This window comes from Budorcas taxicolor, chromosome 18 (assembly GCF_023091745.1).
Source record: "Budorcas taxicolor isolate Tak-1 chromosome 18, Takin1.1, whole genome shotgun sequence".
In the NCBI taxonomy this organism is placed as follows: domain Eukaryota; kingdom Metazoa; phylum Chordata; class Mammalia; order Artiodactyla; family Bovidae; genus Budorcas; species Budorcas taxicolor.
In genome coordinates this window covers 10,161,650-10,179,621 of record NC_068927.1, presented here as the reverse complement: position 1 = coordinate 10,179,621, position 17,972 = coordinate 10,161,650, and the positions used below count along the sequence as shown (strand labels likewise).

Below are 17,972 nucleotides of genomic sequence, written 5' to 3'. Positions count from 1 at the left end.
ACATTGTCGCCACATTATTTGTTGCAAATATATACATTATTGTTTATGGGGAAAAAAAGAAATCCGTTGTAAGCCTGACTGACTTGGCTGATGTGAAGGAGGTGAACTGCAGAGTGAAGAAGTCCTGCGGCTGACTAGCTGGGTTTCACGTCATTTGCTGGGAAGGGGGGCAAGTTAACCCAGAGGATTGGCAAACATCAGGCCTCTCAGACTTACAAACGAGAGTGCACTGCTCTTCCCGAATTAGGGGAACAGTGTGGCGTTTCCAACCAGGCAAGTGTTTCTCACGGGGGAGTGCGTGTCCTCAGAGGGGCAGCCGAGGCCTTGTCCGGTCTTCTCCGAGTGCCGGCTGAGCAGCTGGCTCCACGTGCAGCTTCCTGGCTCCACCCCACAGGGGCTGAACAAGAGCACCGCGGGACCAGCCCAGGAGCCTGGACTCCCCCACCTCACACACACTCACCGAGTTGTAGAAATGATCAAAGGCGGATACAAAGAAAGGTGCAGAAACTTAGGGAGTATCTGATATGTTTCCAAGTTGAAAAGAATTTTAAAAAAAAAAAGACCCCAGGTTTTCAAGCAACATCAAGAGAAAAGACTATCTGTGTATCAGTTCAGTTCAGTTGAGTCGCTCAGTCGTGCCCGACTCTTTGTGACCCCATGAAGCGCAGCACGCCAGGCCTCCCGGTCCATCACCAACTCCCAGAGTTCACTCAGACTCACGTCCATCGAGTCAGTGATGCCATCCAGCCATCTCATCCTCTGTCAGCCCCTTCTCCTCCTGCCCCCAGTCCCTCCCAGCATCAGAGTCTTTTCCAATGAGTCAACTCTTCACATGAGGTGGCCACAGTACTGGAGTTTCAGCTTTAGTATCATTCCTTCCAAAGAAATCCCAGGGCTGATCTCCTTCAGAATGGACTGGTTGGATCTCCTTGCCATCCAAGGGACTCTCAAGAGTCTTCTCCAACACCACAATTCAAAAGCATCGATTCTTCGGCACTCAGCCTTCTTCAGAGTCCAACTCTCACATCCATACATGACCACAGGAAAAACCATAGCCTGAATAGACGGACCTTTGCTGGCAAAGTAATGTCTCTGCTTTTGAATATGCTATCTAGGTTGGTCATAACTTTTCTTCCAAGGAGTAAGCGTCTTTTAATTTCATGGCTGCAGTCACCATCTGCAGTGATTTTGGAGCCCCAAAAAATAAACTCTGACACTGTTTCCACAGTTTCCCCATCTATTTCCCATGAAGTGTATACAAATTACTAAAAGGAGAGTGGTCTTTTTCTCTCAAAAAAATGATCCTTGAAAAACAGGGACCAGGGACCTCATAAAGAATCCAGAAGGATCTGTGGCTGTTTTTCTCAGAAATACAGGGCCCTTCTTCAGGCATGCAGGGGGTTGTGCTTTGCTCAGCATGGGAGACAATCAGAAGTGAATCAGCCCACCTCGGAGAAGAGGAAGGTGAAACTCTGACAGCCCAGATGACTTGCCCAGGACGAGGCGGGGAGGAGGGACCTAAGACTGTGGCTCTGGGCCTCGTCCTCCCCTCCAAGCACCTAACCAGCCTGAGCCTGCCTGAGGAGAGGCCAACAGAGTCTAAGCTTCCAAAACAAAATCCAATTATGGTGCCAAGTGGACTGTCAGCTAGTAATCCGATGTTGGATGCAGGAGCCCCCGGAGCCGCCCAGCACCCCATCCTGCCTCTCTCCCCTGTCTCTGTCCCACTCACAGGACTCCCACGAGGACCCACTACTCAGCCTACCCATGAGTGAATACAAACCAAGACAAAGGCATCATTCTTTCCAAAAGCTGGCAACGCAAACCAAAAGACAATGCCGAGAAAAACTGAACGCTGTAATTAAAACAGGCCTTACCTGACTTTATGCCTTTAATGGGGTACGTGGCATGCGCCAGAAAGTTGGGATCGCTGAACATATCTTCCTCATAAACCACAAAGCGCAGAAACGCAAGGCTGGGGTCATAAATCTCAAACGTCACCTTCTCCTGCGTTGGGGCCCAAACAGGGCTGAGGCCGTTGTCATCTGGAAGAAGATCCAGGCTCTTTCAGGGGCCCCATTTGTCCTGCTCTGTCTCAGCTCACCATCTCTACACCCATCAGCTGTGGATCTCCTTAGCAGCCATGTAAATACACATCTAGGCCAAGATCTGATCCTTTTTTTTTTCTCAGTGGCATCGCAGACCTGGCCCTCAGTAAGCAGAGAAGATGGGACCACTTCTCCTTAGACTCTCCCATCTCAACTCCCTGGGACGTGGGAGGGATGGGAGGTGGACCACAGAGCAACAACAGGTTTGTAAGAAAGAAAAGAGGAGCTGGGGGCCACATCACTCGTCTGATGGGGGAGGTGGGCCAGGCTCTGAACAGGTGGTGGGTTCTGGAGTCACTGGGGAGAGCCAGCCTCAGGGAACAGGGAAAAGAGGCAACCTTCACCCTCCACAGGGCCAGCTTCACCGGCCAGTCTGTGAGCTGTTATCCGGCTGCCTTTTACCAGGAGCCAGTGATCCCAAGCCTAGAAAGGCCCCCAGTTCGGTTCTTCCCAGGCTTCAAACGGCAGAACAAGCCATTTCTCTGGGCCTCCCCGCCCGCTGTGGGGTCAGATCACCCAAGTTTGGCTGCAGCCTTGGGGGTGAGTCAGCCGCATCCTCTCTGAGCCCTGGACTTAGGTGGGGGCTGATACACAGAGGGGACACCCCGGAGTGACGGGCACAGGGAGCCGCGGCCTCACCCAGGCCTCCTGACGTGGGTGACGGGCTGAGAAACACCGCGGTGGGTCTAGCTCTCAGGTCCTGCGGCCCTCCGTTGCCCCTCCGAGCTGCCCGCAGAGGGCAAGGGGAACGAAGGGAAAGACCTGGCCACCGGCGCGTTAGTGAAGCCCCGCTGACCAGCGTCTCCAACGTGCGGCTCAGCTCGCCTGAAGTCTCAGTGAGGAAAGGACCCGGGCAACTTACTCACAACTGTCGTCTTGAACTTGTTGTTGTCATACTCCGCTCCGCATATCTCCACCTCCACAAAGGGGCACGCGATGCTTCGTCCGGGTTTGGGGAGATGACGGGCCCCCAGTACCTAGGACCCCAAGAGCCACGTGTTAGAATCCCGCCCGCCCGCACTCCACCCTGGGCAGAGCTGGAGAGGTCTACATGGGTGGACTCTCGTCTCCTCGTCACTGGTGAGGTGCTGCACCCTCCGGTAGCGGACACCCCCACCGCTTCCCCGTTGTGGACGAGGGAAATAGTTTCCAAACAGGAGAAGACAGACACTCTTAACAAAGAGACAAAGCAATGTCTAAAAGTCGGTTCAGTTTTAAAAAGCTTCCACCCCTCAAAGTGGCCACTGCAAGGATAAGCCCCCTCCTCAGTAAAGAGCAGAGAGCCGTGTCGCACCTGTTTTATTTCTCTCTCTCTGACCAGATGCTGACCCTGCTGAGCCCAGCAAGAGAGGGATCTGTAACTCGCCCCACCAACAAGGGGAGGTGACCACGATGGACCTGGGGAGATGCCCTCCCGCCTCGCTGCCCTGCAACGGCCCTGGCGGGCACCGCAGTGAAGACCCTCAGCTGCATCTGGGTGCGGAGCCCAGGCAGAGGGCGGGGCCTTACCTTGACCGTCAGGGTCATCAGGATCTTCCTCTGGGACTCGGGCGGCATGGGGTCGTACTTCTCTGCCCTCATGCTCTCGGGCTGCAGGACGTAGCCCGTCCGCCCGTTGAGGGAGAAGAGCGCGTGGTTCATCTGCATGTACTTATCTGGGGAGGAGAGAGCTGCTGCTGAGAGGGGGCCAGAAGGGCGCCCGGGGGCTGGGTAGGGGAGGGCTTAGGCCTCCTTCCAGAAGTGCCATGAGGCATGCCGGCAGATGAATGGGTGAGGAAGTTGTGACACACGCATGCCACGGAACACTGCTCAGCCATAAAACAGCAAAACTGGGCCACCCGTCACGAGGCAGATGGACCCAGAGTCTATCATCCAGGGTGGAGGAAGTCCGAAAGAGAAAAATGGGCATCAGACAGTGATGCGTATGTGCAGAATCTAGAAAAATGGCCCTGATGGCCCTAGGCCAGGAACAGAGACACAGATGCAAGGAAGGGACACGTGGACACTGGGAGGCCAGGGCTGACGCCCGCTCCTGCCATCTACAAGACAGACAGCTAGCGGGAAGCTGCCAGGGAGCCCGGGGAGCTCTGTGCTGACCGGGAGGGCTGGGCTGGGCGGCCCAAGAGGGAGGGATGGGTGTACACAGAGCTGACTCACTTCACCATACAGCAGAAACTAGCACAACATTGCAAAGCAACTATACCCCAATGGAAGATGAAAATAATGTGAGGTGGCTGTGAAAATAGGTATCTGACTTAAAACTATGGATTTAAAAATTCATTAAAAACTCAAGTTATTGGAAGAAAATCAGATTAAAAAAAAAAAAAACTCACACTGGGGACAACTTTCCGAGTATGATACAAAGTCCAGAATGTACTCAAAGCTAAACATTTTTACCCAGGACAAAATTTCCATAGAATCTGACACGCTTTAGAAAAATCTGTTTCACTCCACTGATAGGTAACTTTAACCTGTTAAGAAATCTGATATCTGTTTGCTGTGAATACTTACACCCCCTTAGAAAAATAAGAAGCATAAATATAATCTGCAGAAAAGAAAACGTCTATGTTTCTTAAGGATATGAAAACCTGGTTAACTTCTCTGTTACTCAGAGAAGTTATCAATAAGGGAAGCTCTGACTGCAGTGTGACACCAGTTTTCACTATCAAAGACTGAGGCGCCTGCCGAAACTAAGTTGGTGAAGTGAAGCCAGAAAGAGTTTCACCCGTTTGCATTCCCACGCACAGCCTCCATGGAGGCAGTCTGGCAGAGTGTCTTGGCCCGGACACTCCTGGATACAGGCGTGCAGTGGTTTCGCTTGGGGCCAAGTTGGTTGGATCCGCCCTGCACCACAGGTGCTCCCACGTGTGAAGGGAGGTTCACACAAGGTTACGGGGGGCAGTGCCATCTGCAACAGCAATGAAGGGAAGTCACCTCGGGCCGCCGCAGCAGGGCGCCAGTTGAGGACATGAGGGCTCCACTCAGTGGAGTCTGACGCAGGCACAAAGGAGGCAGTACTGATGAGCAGGCCTCCAAAGAGACTGAAAGAACCATGCAGCGCCTCTGTGCCGCACACTATAGTTAACGCTGCCCTTTGCATGAAGAAATTCGGCATGCCGGCTCTTTCCAGCAGAGGATTATCTCCAGAAGAGAGCCCGAGCAGAAAGCCTCCAGAGAGGGAGGGCCCCAAAGAGGATCGGGGCCAGGACATAGCCACTGGACACCTGGGTCCAGCTGTGCCTGAAGCTCCCCTCCTAGACTTCTCAATTACGTGAGCAAATGCATTTCCTTTTCTCCCTGAAACCAGACTGACCATGTCTGTCATTTACATCGAGAAGCCTGCCAAACGCAAAGGTCTGGCGTGCCCAGTGGTCCCTCCACCACTCCATTCAAGGGATGGGACCTCACGCTAGCATGCTGGCTGAACTCTGACGGCTCCTAAGAAAAACTACGTGCTCCGGCCACCACATCGCACTGATGGCCCCAGAAGAATGTGCCTGGAATGATGCCCCGGCATAGATTTACTGGCCACAGTAGGCCCCCTTTACCTGGAGTCTGGAAATTGAGCGCCACCATCTGGGAGCCGCACAGCCAGAGGCGGAAGGGGTCGTAGTTGGACGAGTCCACCCGCTGTCCTTTGGGGTACACACGGGTCAGGCCCTTTTGATTGTATTTCAGGAGATCGCTGGGCTTCTGTCTGACGATACTGTCAGCCTTCGTCTCCACGAAGGAGCGGATTTCTCGGAAGTCAGGGTTTTCTGCACAAAGAGAGGGAGTCGACGTTTATCCTGTATCTTGTGAGTTTTTCTTAACACCACTGGCAGGATGTGCAGGTCATCAAACACAACCCGGAACCTCTCTCGGAGAAGATGTCCAAATGCTTGTGACGATCCCATCGTAACTGGTTCTGCAGTGGGCTCTTGCCCTCTGGGGAAGTCTCAGAGATGAAAAGGCAGCCCAGGGTTCCCACTGCTTCTTAGTCTAGGATTAATGTAATCTGCTTTTTTTGTTTAAAACTACCAGCAGCCTTGTGCAGGAAACCACCAAAGCAATACAGGATACAGTTATAGAAAGGTGTGGTGCAGGAAGGGATCAGCAGGGAGGAGGTCTGAGGAGTGGAAGACGCAGACAGGGCCCTGGCTTCCTCAGCGAAGGTGTCACAGACGTGAGATGAGTGAACCCAGCATCTTGATGGAAGGAGAACCGCCCACCCACAGGAAGCAGGGATAGAGAGAGGAGATGGGGTCCTGTGGAGGGACAAAGAATGGGAAGCAGCGTTGAGGAAACGCAAACAATTCTTGAACTGTTTGGATAAAGCTCTGCTTTAGGTAGGACAGCTCCTAAACACGCCGGGCCTGGCCGACTCCGGTTAAGAGCTCCAGCCTCTTGCCCTGGACGTCGAGAGGTGCCCAGGGACCAGCCTCCGGGCGACCATTAACTCCGGGGTTTAGGACTGCCTCTCTCCCTGCCCTGGAATTAAAGCAACCACAGGAGTTGCTTGCAAGGGGAAAGAAAATATGACTAGGACCATTGTAAGCGCAAAGAACCTGCTGCTTTGGAGAATGTGGTCAAAGATCCACTTTTGAATTCTCCTGCAGCAGGCCTCCAAAGACAACCCAGGTCCTGACCTCTGGAACCTGAGACAATGTTCTTTCAAAGGGACTTGGCAGATGGCAGGCTTGAAGTGGGGAGATTACCTGGCCCTAAATGAAACCACACAGTCTTTGTACTTGCGAGGCTGAGGGAGATGGGACTACAAAGAGAAGGCAACGTGACCACAAAGGTGGGGACTGGAGTGACATGGCCAAAAGCCAAGGAATGCCAGCGGCCACCAGAAGCTGCCGGAGGCCAGGTCCAGACCCTCCTCTGGAGGGAGCGGGGCCCTGCTGACACCCTGATTTCAGCTCCGTGATACTGACTTCAGTCCACGACTATGAGAGAATAAACATGTATTGTTTCTGCCACCAAGTATGTAATAATTGGTTACGTTGGCAGGAAAAAAAAAACCAATCCACCCTTTAAGAGGGTTTCTCCTTCTAAAGATACCAGGAGGGCCTGCTTCACCAGCATCCTGGCCCTGAGGACACTCTGACGGGAAGGTTCCCACTTGGCATCCGGAGGATGAGCAGGAACCACCGTCACCGTGCTGCGTGACAGCGCCAGGCTCAGAAAGGAACCCCGTGTTCACCGAGGCGGGGAGGCGGGGTGACGGCAGACGGTACCGAGGTTGTCCTTGGTCTTGCTGGTTGGCTTGCAGTAGACGACCAGGTCTGAGAGCTCAATGGCGATGGACTGGTTCTTCTCCCAGTACTTCATGTTGTTCTCCTGTGTGGAGCCAACCGTCTTTAGTTCCAGCTCTCAAGTTGGCCCCTGGGAAACCCCATTCTTCCAGCTCACCTGGCGGGCGCCCTCCTCCTCTGACTCTCCCCCTCGTCTTTCCACTTGGCCCTCGCGCACGCGCAAATTGCAGTGGTGGAGAGTTTTCCCTCCCCTGACCCCCGCCCCGCTCCCCGCTTCCTCTGCCTGGGGAAATTCTCCACTACGCCATCCGGACCCAGAAGCAGCGTGGAGCTCAGTCTCCAACCGCGGCTCTCGAGAATACCAGGGACGAGGGCTCTTCTTCATCACCACCTCTCTCCTTAACCCTCTTGCTCTCACCCGCTGCCCTATCCAGCCCACTGAAATCACTCTGTCACAGCTCATCCAAAATTCTAGTTGTCCCAGTTCAGGATCTCTGTAGGCCATGGCAGCTTTGCGCTCACTCGCTGTCCCCCGAACCATGCACAGCTTTGTGCAAAGGGCCCTCTGGGGACCAGACCACACGCCGTAGACTTGGGAGCCATTCGCCCCTGGAGGGCCCCACAGTCGCGGACAGGCCGCTCGCTCCACTCCAAACCAGGCCTCCCTCTCAAGCCCTGCCAACCTTGGACTCATCCCCCCGGGGGCCACGGTGGGGATGGACCCCCTGGGAGGATTATCACCTACCGGTGGCAACATTCAGCATGGGGGTGGGCAGGGGGTGGCGCTGCCTGGCTCCAGGCATCGCACACTGAGTGAGTGCTTGACGGATACTACCTAAGCCCACCCATCCCCGAGAGGAAGACTGTTTCTCTGTTCTCCAAAGAACCCACAGCACACAGACAGGGTGAGCAGCTGACCCCAGGCCCCGCAGGCCCAGGCCGAGACCAGAGGCCTGAGCAGCGGCCTCACCCGTGTCACCACCCTGGCCCCGGCGCTTCTGCACCCTCAGCCACCGGGTGCCGGAGGAGACCTCGCTGCAGCGCCCCCAGGCTCACAGGCTGGGTCCCCCTGAACCACAGCGCCGCCCATCCTGGCCCCTCGCCCCCCTCCCTCCTCGGCAGGCCCGTGGGTCCCTCTTCCTCTGGACCCCCCGCCTCACTCTTCCAGGACGCCTTCCTGGAGACCTCCATCCGGGACTAGGAAACAGACGCTGCGTCCCCCACACCTTCCGGAATGCCCACGGCCTCCCCCGACCTTGCACCGTCCCTCATCCGACTGTCCCACGCTGGTGCTTTTCAGCATGAGTGTCCAGACCCGTGTCCCGCCCCCTGACCCGAGACAGGTCCCTGGGAAGCAGGACTCCCCGCAGGTGGCGAGTCCCCAGGTGACAGGTGGTGACAGGAGTGTCACAGCAGTTGCCCAGCGGGGACTGGACTCGCAGGCGGGTCTGAAAGCTGGCCTGAGTTGCTGGCTTTCCCGAGTGGGCCAGCCATCAAGCCTCTCTGCCTCAGTTTCCTCATCTGTATGATGGGGCTAACATGAGTCCCTCCCTGCTGCAGCTGTTATGCTAACTCAGGAAGGAGGCCTCTCCCCTCGCTGGACATGTGAGAAACAAGGGTGCCACACAGACTGCCCCGGAGACACCTTTCCAGGCCAAGGACAAGAGCGTCCCCTTTTTAAACAAGTGGGGGAGGACACCCAAACTCTTCTGGAAGAATGCCTTCACCTAGGACTGCTGACAAAAGTCCCGAGGCCCCCGTGAACCCTAGCAGTGACCAGCAAACAAGCCTGTCACCTGAGCTCAGCAACCACCTCACCGGAGCAGATTGGAACGTGAAGTTTGCCAGAGTTCATCTAAGCACACCCAGCCTCCTCCAGCCGCTCCCACATGCCCTGAATCCCCTAGGCACTGAACAAGCTGCAGCAATAAGGCTCAAAGGGCTGGCATGGGATGGGCGGGCACGGAGCAGGGAAGGCGTCAGCCAGTCTGCGGCCGATGCTTCAGGGAGACTGAAGCCTTGGCTAAGCTCAAGCCCCAGGTGTGCTCTCCTGACCCCTGTTGTCCACCTGGCACTGCCTTCTTGGTGCACAGTCTTCACCACAGGCTGTCTGGGGAGAGGAAACCCTGGCAACGACGCAGCTCGCTTCTAGTGACGATAGGACCGCTTTAAAGTCAGGGTGGGGTGAAGCAAGCCACAACCTGTGTCTCAGGGCGGGGACCTCTGGCCTCACAGAAGACAAAGCAAGGAAAGATTACAGAGCATCACTTTTTCTCTCAACTTCAGCAAAAAGCAGGATCAGTTCAAGATGAAACACAGCTGCTACTTCAAAACTGCACAACAGCTCCTCTCCAGACCCGCAGTTTTGCCCAGAGGCTGTCCCAGAGTTTGGCATCACAGTGCACTTAATCAGTCAGGCTTTGGAAACTAACTAGACAGACCTCAGTGACTGGTCTTTTGCCATCGACCAAAGGAAGCCAGAGATGACGTAAAATTACAGGGCCCCAGGCAGGTTCTCGGGGCCTCGGTGAGCAGCTCCCAGGAGTGCGCCCAGGGCACAGTGCGTGTTGGTTTCCCGGTGGCACCAGCCGCTCCCACAGCTGGTTATGCCCAGCACAGGACCTTGGTTACTTCTGCTGCCTCTTATTTTTTGGTTTTGTTTTTTGAACATTCATAATCAATATGAGAAGGCTCCTCTATCCATGGACTTCTCCAGGCAAGAATACTGGAGTGGGATGTCATTTCCTTCTCCAGGGGCTCTTCCCGACCCAGGGATCGAACCTGGGTCTCCTGCATCGCAGGCAGACTCTTTACTGGCTGAGCCACCAGGGAAATCACCATGAGAGGACTTAGCAGATGTAAAAGCTAATTTAAAAGGACTGTAGATCAAAGGCAGAGAACAGCAGGCTTGAAGAGCTAGGCTTAGTTTCAAAACCCTTCCTGCGATGGGGAATGCGGGGGACAAGCTTCCAGCGAAGTCACGTTTTCTTCCAGAAGAAACGGAGAGAGCCAGGGGCTTCCCAGGTGGTGCTAGTGGTAAAGAACCTGCCTGCCAATTCAGGAGACCTAGGGGACACGGGTTCGAGCCCTACGCTGGGAACATCCTCTGGTGGAAGGTGTGGCAACCCACTCCAGAATTCTTAGGCCTGGAGAATCCCCATGGACAGAGGAGCCTGGCGGGCTACAGTCCATGGGGTCGCAAAGAGTCGGACACGACCGAAGCAACTTAGCACGCAGGAAGCACCAGGCCAGAGGGTGTCACGGCCAGGCCCTCTGCTCTCCCAGCCGCACACTCGGAGCAGGCTTGAGTGCCTGAGAATAAGTCTACAGGGAACGGTGGCTAGACGCTATCTCTAGGCTGTTTCTCTATCCTCGGCTAGAGGGGCCCAGAACGTCACACCCTAGAACATGCTCAGGAGGTCCACCGCCTGGCAAGCGGCGCCGTCCAGATCGTGATGACGACCACTCAGCCGACACTGAAAACCACACCTGGAAGGAGGCAGGGAGGCCATCTCTCAGAGAAGCCCAGGACAGCGGGCCCCGCCCCCGGGCCTCGGAGGCGCTGCGCTGGAGGCGCGAGCGCGCAGAGAGGGCCCCGCGGGGCCGGGGCAGCCTGCCGGCCACAGGCTCGCGGTCCATCCCGAGTGACTGATGTGACGGCGCGACGAGCCTCGCAGAGGATGAGGACCCGTACGTAAGGCCCCGTGACGAGGATCCGGGATGGGAGGAAGATGGGCGGCACGACAGGGAAGGTGCCCGTCTGAACAGCCCTCGGCACAAAGTCCTGTAAAGAAGAGGACTTGACTCCGGGGTGTTGGAAAGATGAGTCCCGGGGCCTCTGGAAACCAGCGACTGGCCAACTGTGCAGTCGCCCCCAGTGGGGGAAGAAAAGGTCAGGCCAGTACACTGGAGGAGGGAGGCTCATCGCCTGCAAGCCGAGGTCAGAGGGGTCCAGGGGAACCTGAGGGAGTTCCGGGCTCAGTACTTTGGGCCAGGACCTGCCTGAGAAGCAGCTGGGCACATGGGGAACCTTCCTAAAGCTTCTTCCCAGCTCTGCGGCCACAAGAAACAGCAGACAGCACTGAGCTCCATCACCCAAGAGACGGCAGTGCCTCGAGGCCCTCCAGGCACGACAACAGTGCGATGGTGAAATGCCACCATGACCTCAGGCCCTGCTGTGTGTCAGGCGCGGGCCCAGTGGCGTCCACGCACCGTCCCACTTCGTCCTCACCACACCCTGGGACTTAGGTACCCAGCTCCCCGTTTTACTGACGAGGAAACCGAGGCCCAGAGGAGTGTGGTTACCTGCCCAGGGTCCAGCCATGCCAGGAGGCACACTCCAGTCGGCCTAGTTCTAACCCTCCTGTTCTTACCTAGAACCTCACTCTTCTCAGAAAACTGCCAGTGGTTAGGACTCTGTGCTTCCAGTGAGGGCAGTGTGGGCTCGACCCCAGCCTGGGAACTAAGATCCTACATGCCATGGGGGGCGGCCCCCAGAATAAAAACTGAAACAAAAGAAAGACCTTTCAGGATAAATCCTCAAAAGCTCATGCCCGTCAGGAGTGGAAGTTCCCCCACAAGAACAGAAACTTCTGGAAGCAAGGAGCTGGGTCTTATGAATTCCAGTACGCCCAGGACCCTTTCCAGTCCAGGGAGATGAGCTCAGTGAATGCACAGGAAGGATCCAGGCTGCTTGGGATAGTATTTAGAAGCAAGATAACATTGAAAATGAGGATGGCAAAGCTTTGTTGTTAAGATACATGGGGCCGGACAGGCCTCAAACGTCAAGGGTCACCGCGCACACGCTGAACCTTCAAAGGTTTCACAAGAGACACAGCACCCCCAGGAAGACCCCACGCCCCCTTCCTCTCCGCAACGCTCCTGCTGTCTGAGCTCCCCGCCTGCCCTGCCCCCCAAATTCTCTGTGGTTGCAGCCTGGACCCACCCACACCTCGGCAGAGGACCAGAAGCCAGAGGACACCAGGCTCAGAGGAGCCCAGGTGCCCAGGCTTACCTTGGTGTCCATCTTCCAGGTGATCTCCCGGATGCTCTGGAACCACTCAAACAGCTCCTCCACGCTGTCCGTGGCAAACTCTACCGGAGGATCGCCCTGCTTCTTGGGCTCCAAGACAAAGACGAAAGGCTTCTGGTTCTTCCCATGTGGGGCTTTAACTTTGGGGAAAGGATAACAAAAGTCCTGATCAGCCTGACAGAAGGCCAAGACGCCCGGACTTCTAGGCCCCAGGCCACTTCTCTTACGACCCCAAGCTGACCGTCACTGTGGATGTCAGCGCTGACTGGGACATCTGTCTTGGATCAGGTAGTAGTCTGGGTTTTAATGCGTGTCTTAAATGTGAATGTGACCTTATCTGGAAATGGGGGTCTGGGCAGATGTACGAAAGGATCTCAGGAGATCATCCCTGCCTTCCAGGTGGACCCTAAACCTGAGAACCAGTATCCTCATCACAGGAAGGAGAGTAAAGGGAGCCCGAGACACTGGGCAGTCAGCTGGCCATCAACGATGGAGACAGGGACTGGAGTGATGGGCACAGGGCACGCGTGGCCGGCAGCCCCGAGAAGCTGGGGTTGGTCTCTCTGCAGAGAAAGCATGCCCTAGACAGAGAAAATGATGGCTGCAAGAGGAAAAATTATCTGCCAAATAATCCCCTCAGCTAAGACCTCTGGGCTCATCTGCCAGGCAGTGCTCTAAGCAGATCTCCTCCCACTGTATCTTACTTAATCCTCGTCGCCGCTTTCTGGGGTGTTACTCCCATTCTGCCCGTTTCACAGGAGAGAAAACAGAGACTGGCTGAGGCAGAGTAGCCCACGGAAGGTCACAGAGCTGGCAGTGGCCAAAGCGGAGGCTCAACTCAGACCTGACTCCCCTCCCCACTCACCACCCTGAGCCACAGGCCTGTGCCCTGAAAATGCAGCGCAGGGTGGTACAAAGGGCGAGGGAAGGGAGGACAGAACACCCTAGATCCGGCGGAGCTGCTCAGTCCTGTCCAGCTCTCTGCGACCCCATGAACGGTAGCTCGCCAGGCTCCTCCGTCCATGGGATTCTCCAAGCAAGAATAGTGGAGTGGGTTGCCATTCCCTTCTCGAGAGGATCTTCCCGACCCAGGGATCGAACCCAGGTCTCCTGCATTGCAGGCAGATTCTTTACCATCTGAGCCACCAGGGACATCCTGGATCCAGCCCATCCCATAACTCGCAGCAGAGCCTCAGGCAGCTCCTATGGTCACTACGGGGCTTGGTTTTCTCATCTGTTAATTGGAATGAGAGTCCTTCTCCCACTTGCTGAGGCAAATGGACTGATGGGCTGTGGTGGGGTGGGGGTCGAGGTGGGAGGGGCAGAGGACATGGAAGCCAGCTCTGGAAACCTGGGCAGCCCCAGAGAAGCAAGCTGCTCCGGCTTCTTGCCCAGAGAGCCTCTCCTCACTGCCTCCAGCCCTTCCATCTTAAAAGGCCCAGGAAGCCCTGTGCAGATCACACCCCTGCCACCACGGGTGCACTGAGGCTGTGGGCTCCCTCCTGCCCCAGGCTCCGAGGGGGAGGCCAGGCTTCCTGACGCCCAGCTGAACTGAAGGCAGCTGCAGCCTTGGGGGGGTTATGACAGGCGCAGGGTCTTGCAGGGCCTGAGAGGTGGAGCTGGGCTGAGAACTGACACCCCCAACCCCACACTCCACTGCACAGATGTCTCGGCTCCTCCGAGAAAAGCCCAGGGAACCCAGCCAGGCCCCTGAAACAAGGATGACAGCGTCGGGAGTAAGAGCAGCCCACGCCCATCCAGCACTTGTTACGTACGCACCAGACTGTTTCCACACTGTACAGATGTTAACAGCGTAGCAATCTGTGAGACGTAAGATAAGTCATTGACCAGCCTGGCCCAATACTCAGCTTCAGTACTCAAGCTGAGGCTAGAAAGACCCACCCCCTGCCCAGGGCAGTCCAAAGGCCAGGCTCTGGGGGTGGGGGGCGGAGGGGGGCAGAGGGGACGACTTGGGTGGGAATCCAGGCTGAGACCACGTGTGCACATACCAACATTATAGATGTTGAGATTCAGGATTCCTCTGCAAAGGGACCCTAAGGGATTGTCTTCAATAATCTGTGAAGAAACAAGACATAACTCACGTTCGTCTTAACGGGAATAATAAAAAGAGAACCAGTTTCCAAAGCACACCATTTAGCAGAGACACTGCCTGTGGAACTGTTTAAAACGCATTTTCATCACAGGCTACGTCCATGGGGAGAGAGCTAAATAATGAAGCCTGTTGCTGATGGGGACCCAGCGGGGAGTAGGTGCCAGCAGGCTCAGCATTTCATTTCCCAACCTGTAAAAACACGCCTTGTGCAGTCTAGAGCAGGTTTCAAAGTGTTTCCGCAGATCTGGTTTCAAAAGAACACCCTAGACCCTTTGTTGTGACGTTATTATGAAATGGGACTGGCCGCCTTTTCCAGCCCAGCTCAAGAACCTTCTGTGGCTCCCTGTGTCCTACGGAACCAACACCCAAGCTCTGCAGTCTGGCCTCCGGGCTTTCTGCTCCATCTGCCAGCACATCTGAAGCATCGCAGAGGCCAGGTGAGATGGGAGGATCTTGGTCTCCGAAAAGCTGGTAGAACTGTGTATCTGCCCATTGCATGGACTCATCCCTACCCTCCACCGGGCTAATGCTGACTGTGGGTAATGGGCAACATGGGACAGACACAGCTGGGAGGGTCACGTCTCTGCCTCAGGCTGAGCACAGTGAACTGCGTTTCCACCACCACACTTTGGCTCAGGCTGTACCTCCCACCTGGAATTCCCTCCTGCCGGTCTCTCGCTGTTGAACTCTACCTTGACTTTTAACGCTCAAAGGCCCCTTCCTCCATGCAGCCTTCCCAGACTGCCCCCAACTCTCTTAGAAGAAAGTCTAGGATTTCAGCCTCAGTGCACTGCTGTCACCTTGAAGTAGCTGCTCGTCAAGCTTTCTGAGCAAGAGGCAATGAGTAGAAACCAGGTTTGCAATGTCACCAGAAGAGCCTCCCCTCACCCTCCATGTGCGCCGGCTTACTTACTCACACCGAGCATGTTCTGAACGTCTGGCTGGCCAAGCTAAATGTGTTTCATCTGCAAGCCGGTTTAAGCAAAGGACAAATTCCCCGTCTGGCCGTTTTCACTCTGGAGGGAATCCTCCTACATACGCAAAGCCTTCTGGCCCAGCACAACCTAATTTAAACCTGCCTATCTGGTCACAGACTTTCACCCACAACTCGGGGACAGTCCTAATTTCCCCATCATTCTGCTGTCCCTGGTCCGGAGCTCAGGGCAACATATGCAAAAACATGTCCACGGAGCTGGCTCGGCAGAGCCTCCAGAACAGGATCGGCGGGTCCCTCCCTGCAACGAACGATGGAGACTCACCTGCTTATCCGCCTCCTCCCCTTCTGCTGGTGAAATGTCCTCGACATAATTGGATGGGAAGTACTGCTGGATTCTGGTCCCATAGTCTCCTTTCCACCTACGGAAACACAGAAGGCACTTTCGGGGCCTCAGCCGAGCGCTGTTAACCCTCATCACTGCTCGCTAGCTCCCTGCTGCTGGGGCGGGGGAGGGGCCGGGGGCCGGGCCAGGACCCCCCGCAGCAGGGGCCTCTGCTGTGTCCCCAGCAGAGACTGCTAGGGCTCGCCATCCCTTGCCCATGACCCTAGTGTTTGGCAGAGCCACCAAGTCCCAAGTTTCAGTGCTTTAAGTGGTCATCAGATACTGTACAAGACAAAAGCTTGGTTCTAGTGGAGGCCCAGGCCCTTCAGGGAGGGCTGTGAATTTAGAGACGGGGGTGAGGGTAAGGAAGGGTCTGCCGTCAGATGGCCTGGACTCGAGTCCCAGCTCCTCCACCAACCACACTGGTGCCCTGAGCCTCAGACCCACCGTCTGGGTGTGGGGGTGGTCCCCGTGTCCCCCTCAGGATCTTACCAGGGCCACAGGAGCTAACATCGTCTTGCGTTTACATATGAAGTGCTCCATAGTGTTAGTTCTTGTTATTCAGCTAAAGCTGGGCCCCCACCCCCGATCTTCCCACCGTGGTAGCAACACTAATAACATGAGACATTATCAACTTTGTACGTGTCTCGACTCAAAGAAACTGGCCGCAGCTCCAAGATGCCCCCAAGTCTGATGCCTGGACTGGATCCTCCTCTGAGCCCTCCCATGGCCCACTTTCTGCAGCCAGGGGGCTCCTTCCAGAATGCTCTTCTGACCCCACCACACTGAGGCCTTCAAAATCAAGCCGAGACTGTGTAGCTTGGCCATCATAATGCTCTAACCCAGGGACCTCAACTCCTGCCTCTCTCTGACTTGAACCGGATATTCACTCCAGACCGTCTGTGGCCCACTCCCCACATGGCCCTGCCATGCTCTCTACCTTCTATGCCATACTCAATGCCCTCTATAGCCACCTAGCAATGTAAGACTCAGCCGGGGTCTTCCTCTTCCAGGGAGCCTTCCCTGACTGCCAGGCTGAGCGCTCTTCCTCTGTGCTCCCTGGCATCTTTCCCCACAGCTGTCAAAGCGGTCCACACCTTACATTAACTTACAGTTACCCATCAGTTTCCCTTCTACACGCGACCTTCCTCAGTCTTAATCAAATCTACACTCGGCAGCGCTTAACGCATTACTGACTGGAAACATATTAACTCCACAGGCATTAGTTTCTGCAGAAATTCCCTGGTCAATAATGTTAACAAATGTTTGCTGAGCTGAACAAGCAGAGAGGACTGCCTGTCCCACGGCCTGGTGGAAACAGAACTGCCAGCTGTGAGCCCCTTTCACATACCCTTCAGCCTTCATTTCTCCAGCCCTATCTCCAGCAAAGTCTGGCTGTACGGGCAACTGTATGGGCAACCGTGTGGGCAACTGTATCGGCCATGTGCCCAGAACTGGGTAGTTTACACCTGCGGCCCAGGTGTAATTATTAACTATGCATTCCCTTCACTCTCAAATGCATCCCGGTTTAAACAAAAATGATGTGGTCCTCTAATCTGGAAGGATGCAAAAAAAAATGTGGTTCGAGGCAGGCATCCCACTAGGTGGCGATACTGACACCAGGCAGAGAGTAAGCAAGGAGGGCGCCTCAGGAGGGCCTACAGTTTACCCACAGTCCCTCGCCAACAGCACTCACTCCAGTCTCTTAACCCATCTTGAGACAAAATCCTCTGTGGATCCAGGTAAGCAATGGGTTTGAAAAGAGGGTGTTCTCCAAATTGAAAGAAAACAACTGGTAAACCTCTGGATCTAGCACACGAGTGAGTAGAGCGTGTGGCCCCTTGAGTCAGAAGGCCGAGCTTCAAATCTCAGGCTGCTCTGTGACCCTGGCAAGGCACTGCTTCTCGTGCCTCACTGTCCTCATCCGTGAAATGCAGGGGAGAAAAGAAGCAACCTTACAGGGTCACTGTGTGGACCACAGGACTGACTTCAAATGAAGTCCTTATGACGGTGCTCGACACTGCTCCATCTGAGCCACTATTCAGATCTCTAAGTCAGGTCCGCTATCTTCCAAGAGGAAGAAGCACCAATTTTGTGAGGTGCCCGAGTCTCTGCAAGGGCTAATGGTTATGGACAATCCTTACTGCTCTAAGATAGGAA

At 55.4% G+C, this 17,972-nt stretch overlaps 1 protein-coding gene across 1 annotated transcript in view; it reads right to left on the bottom strand.

The window, feature by feature from the left end:
• Positions 1-17,972, bottom strand: part of PLCG2 (phospholipase C gamma 2) — a 150,146-nt gene that overhangs the window by 16,959 nt on the left and 115,215 nt on the right. Inside the window, exons 22-29 of the mRNA XM_052655699.1 lie at positions 15,753-15,849; positions 14,390-14,456; positions 12,363-12,520; positions 7,331-7,433; positions 5,657-5,866; positions 3,618-3,763; positions 2,971-3,085; positions 1,878-2,045 (exon numbers count right to left, since the gene is read on the bottom strand). Of these exons, the coding sequence (XP_052511659.1) occupies positions 1,878-2,045; positions 2,971-3,085; positions 3,618-3,763; positions 5,657-5,866; positions 7,331-7,433; positions 12,363-12,520; positions 14,390-14,456; positions 15,753-15,849 (1,064 nt within the window). The remainder of the gene's footprint in view (positions 1-1,877; positions 2,046-2,970; positions 3,086-3,617; positions 3,764-5,656; positions 5,867-7,330; positions 7,434-12,362; positions 12,521-14,389; positions 14,457-15,752; positions 15,850-17,972) is intronic.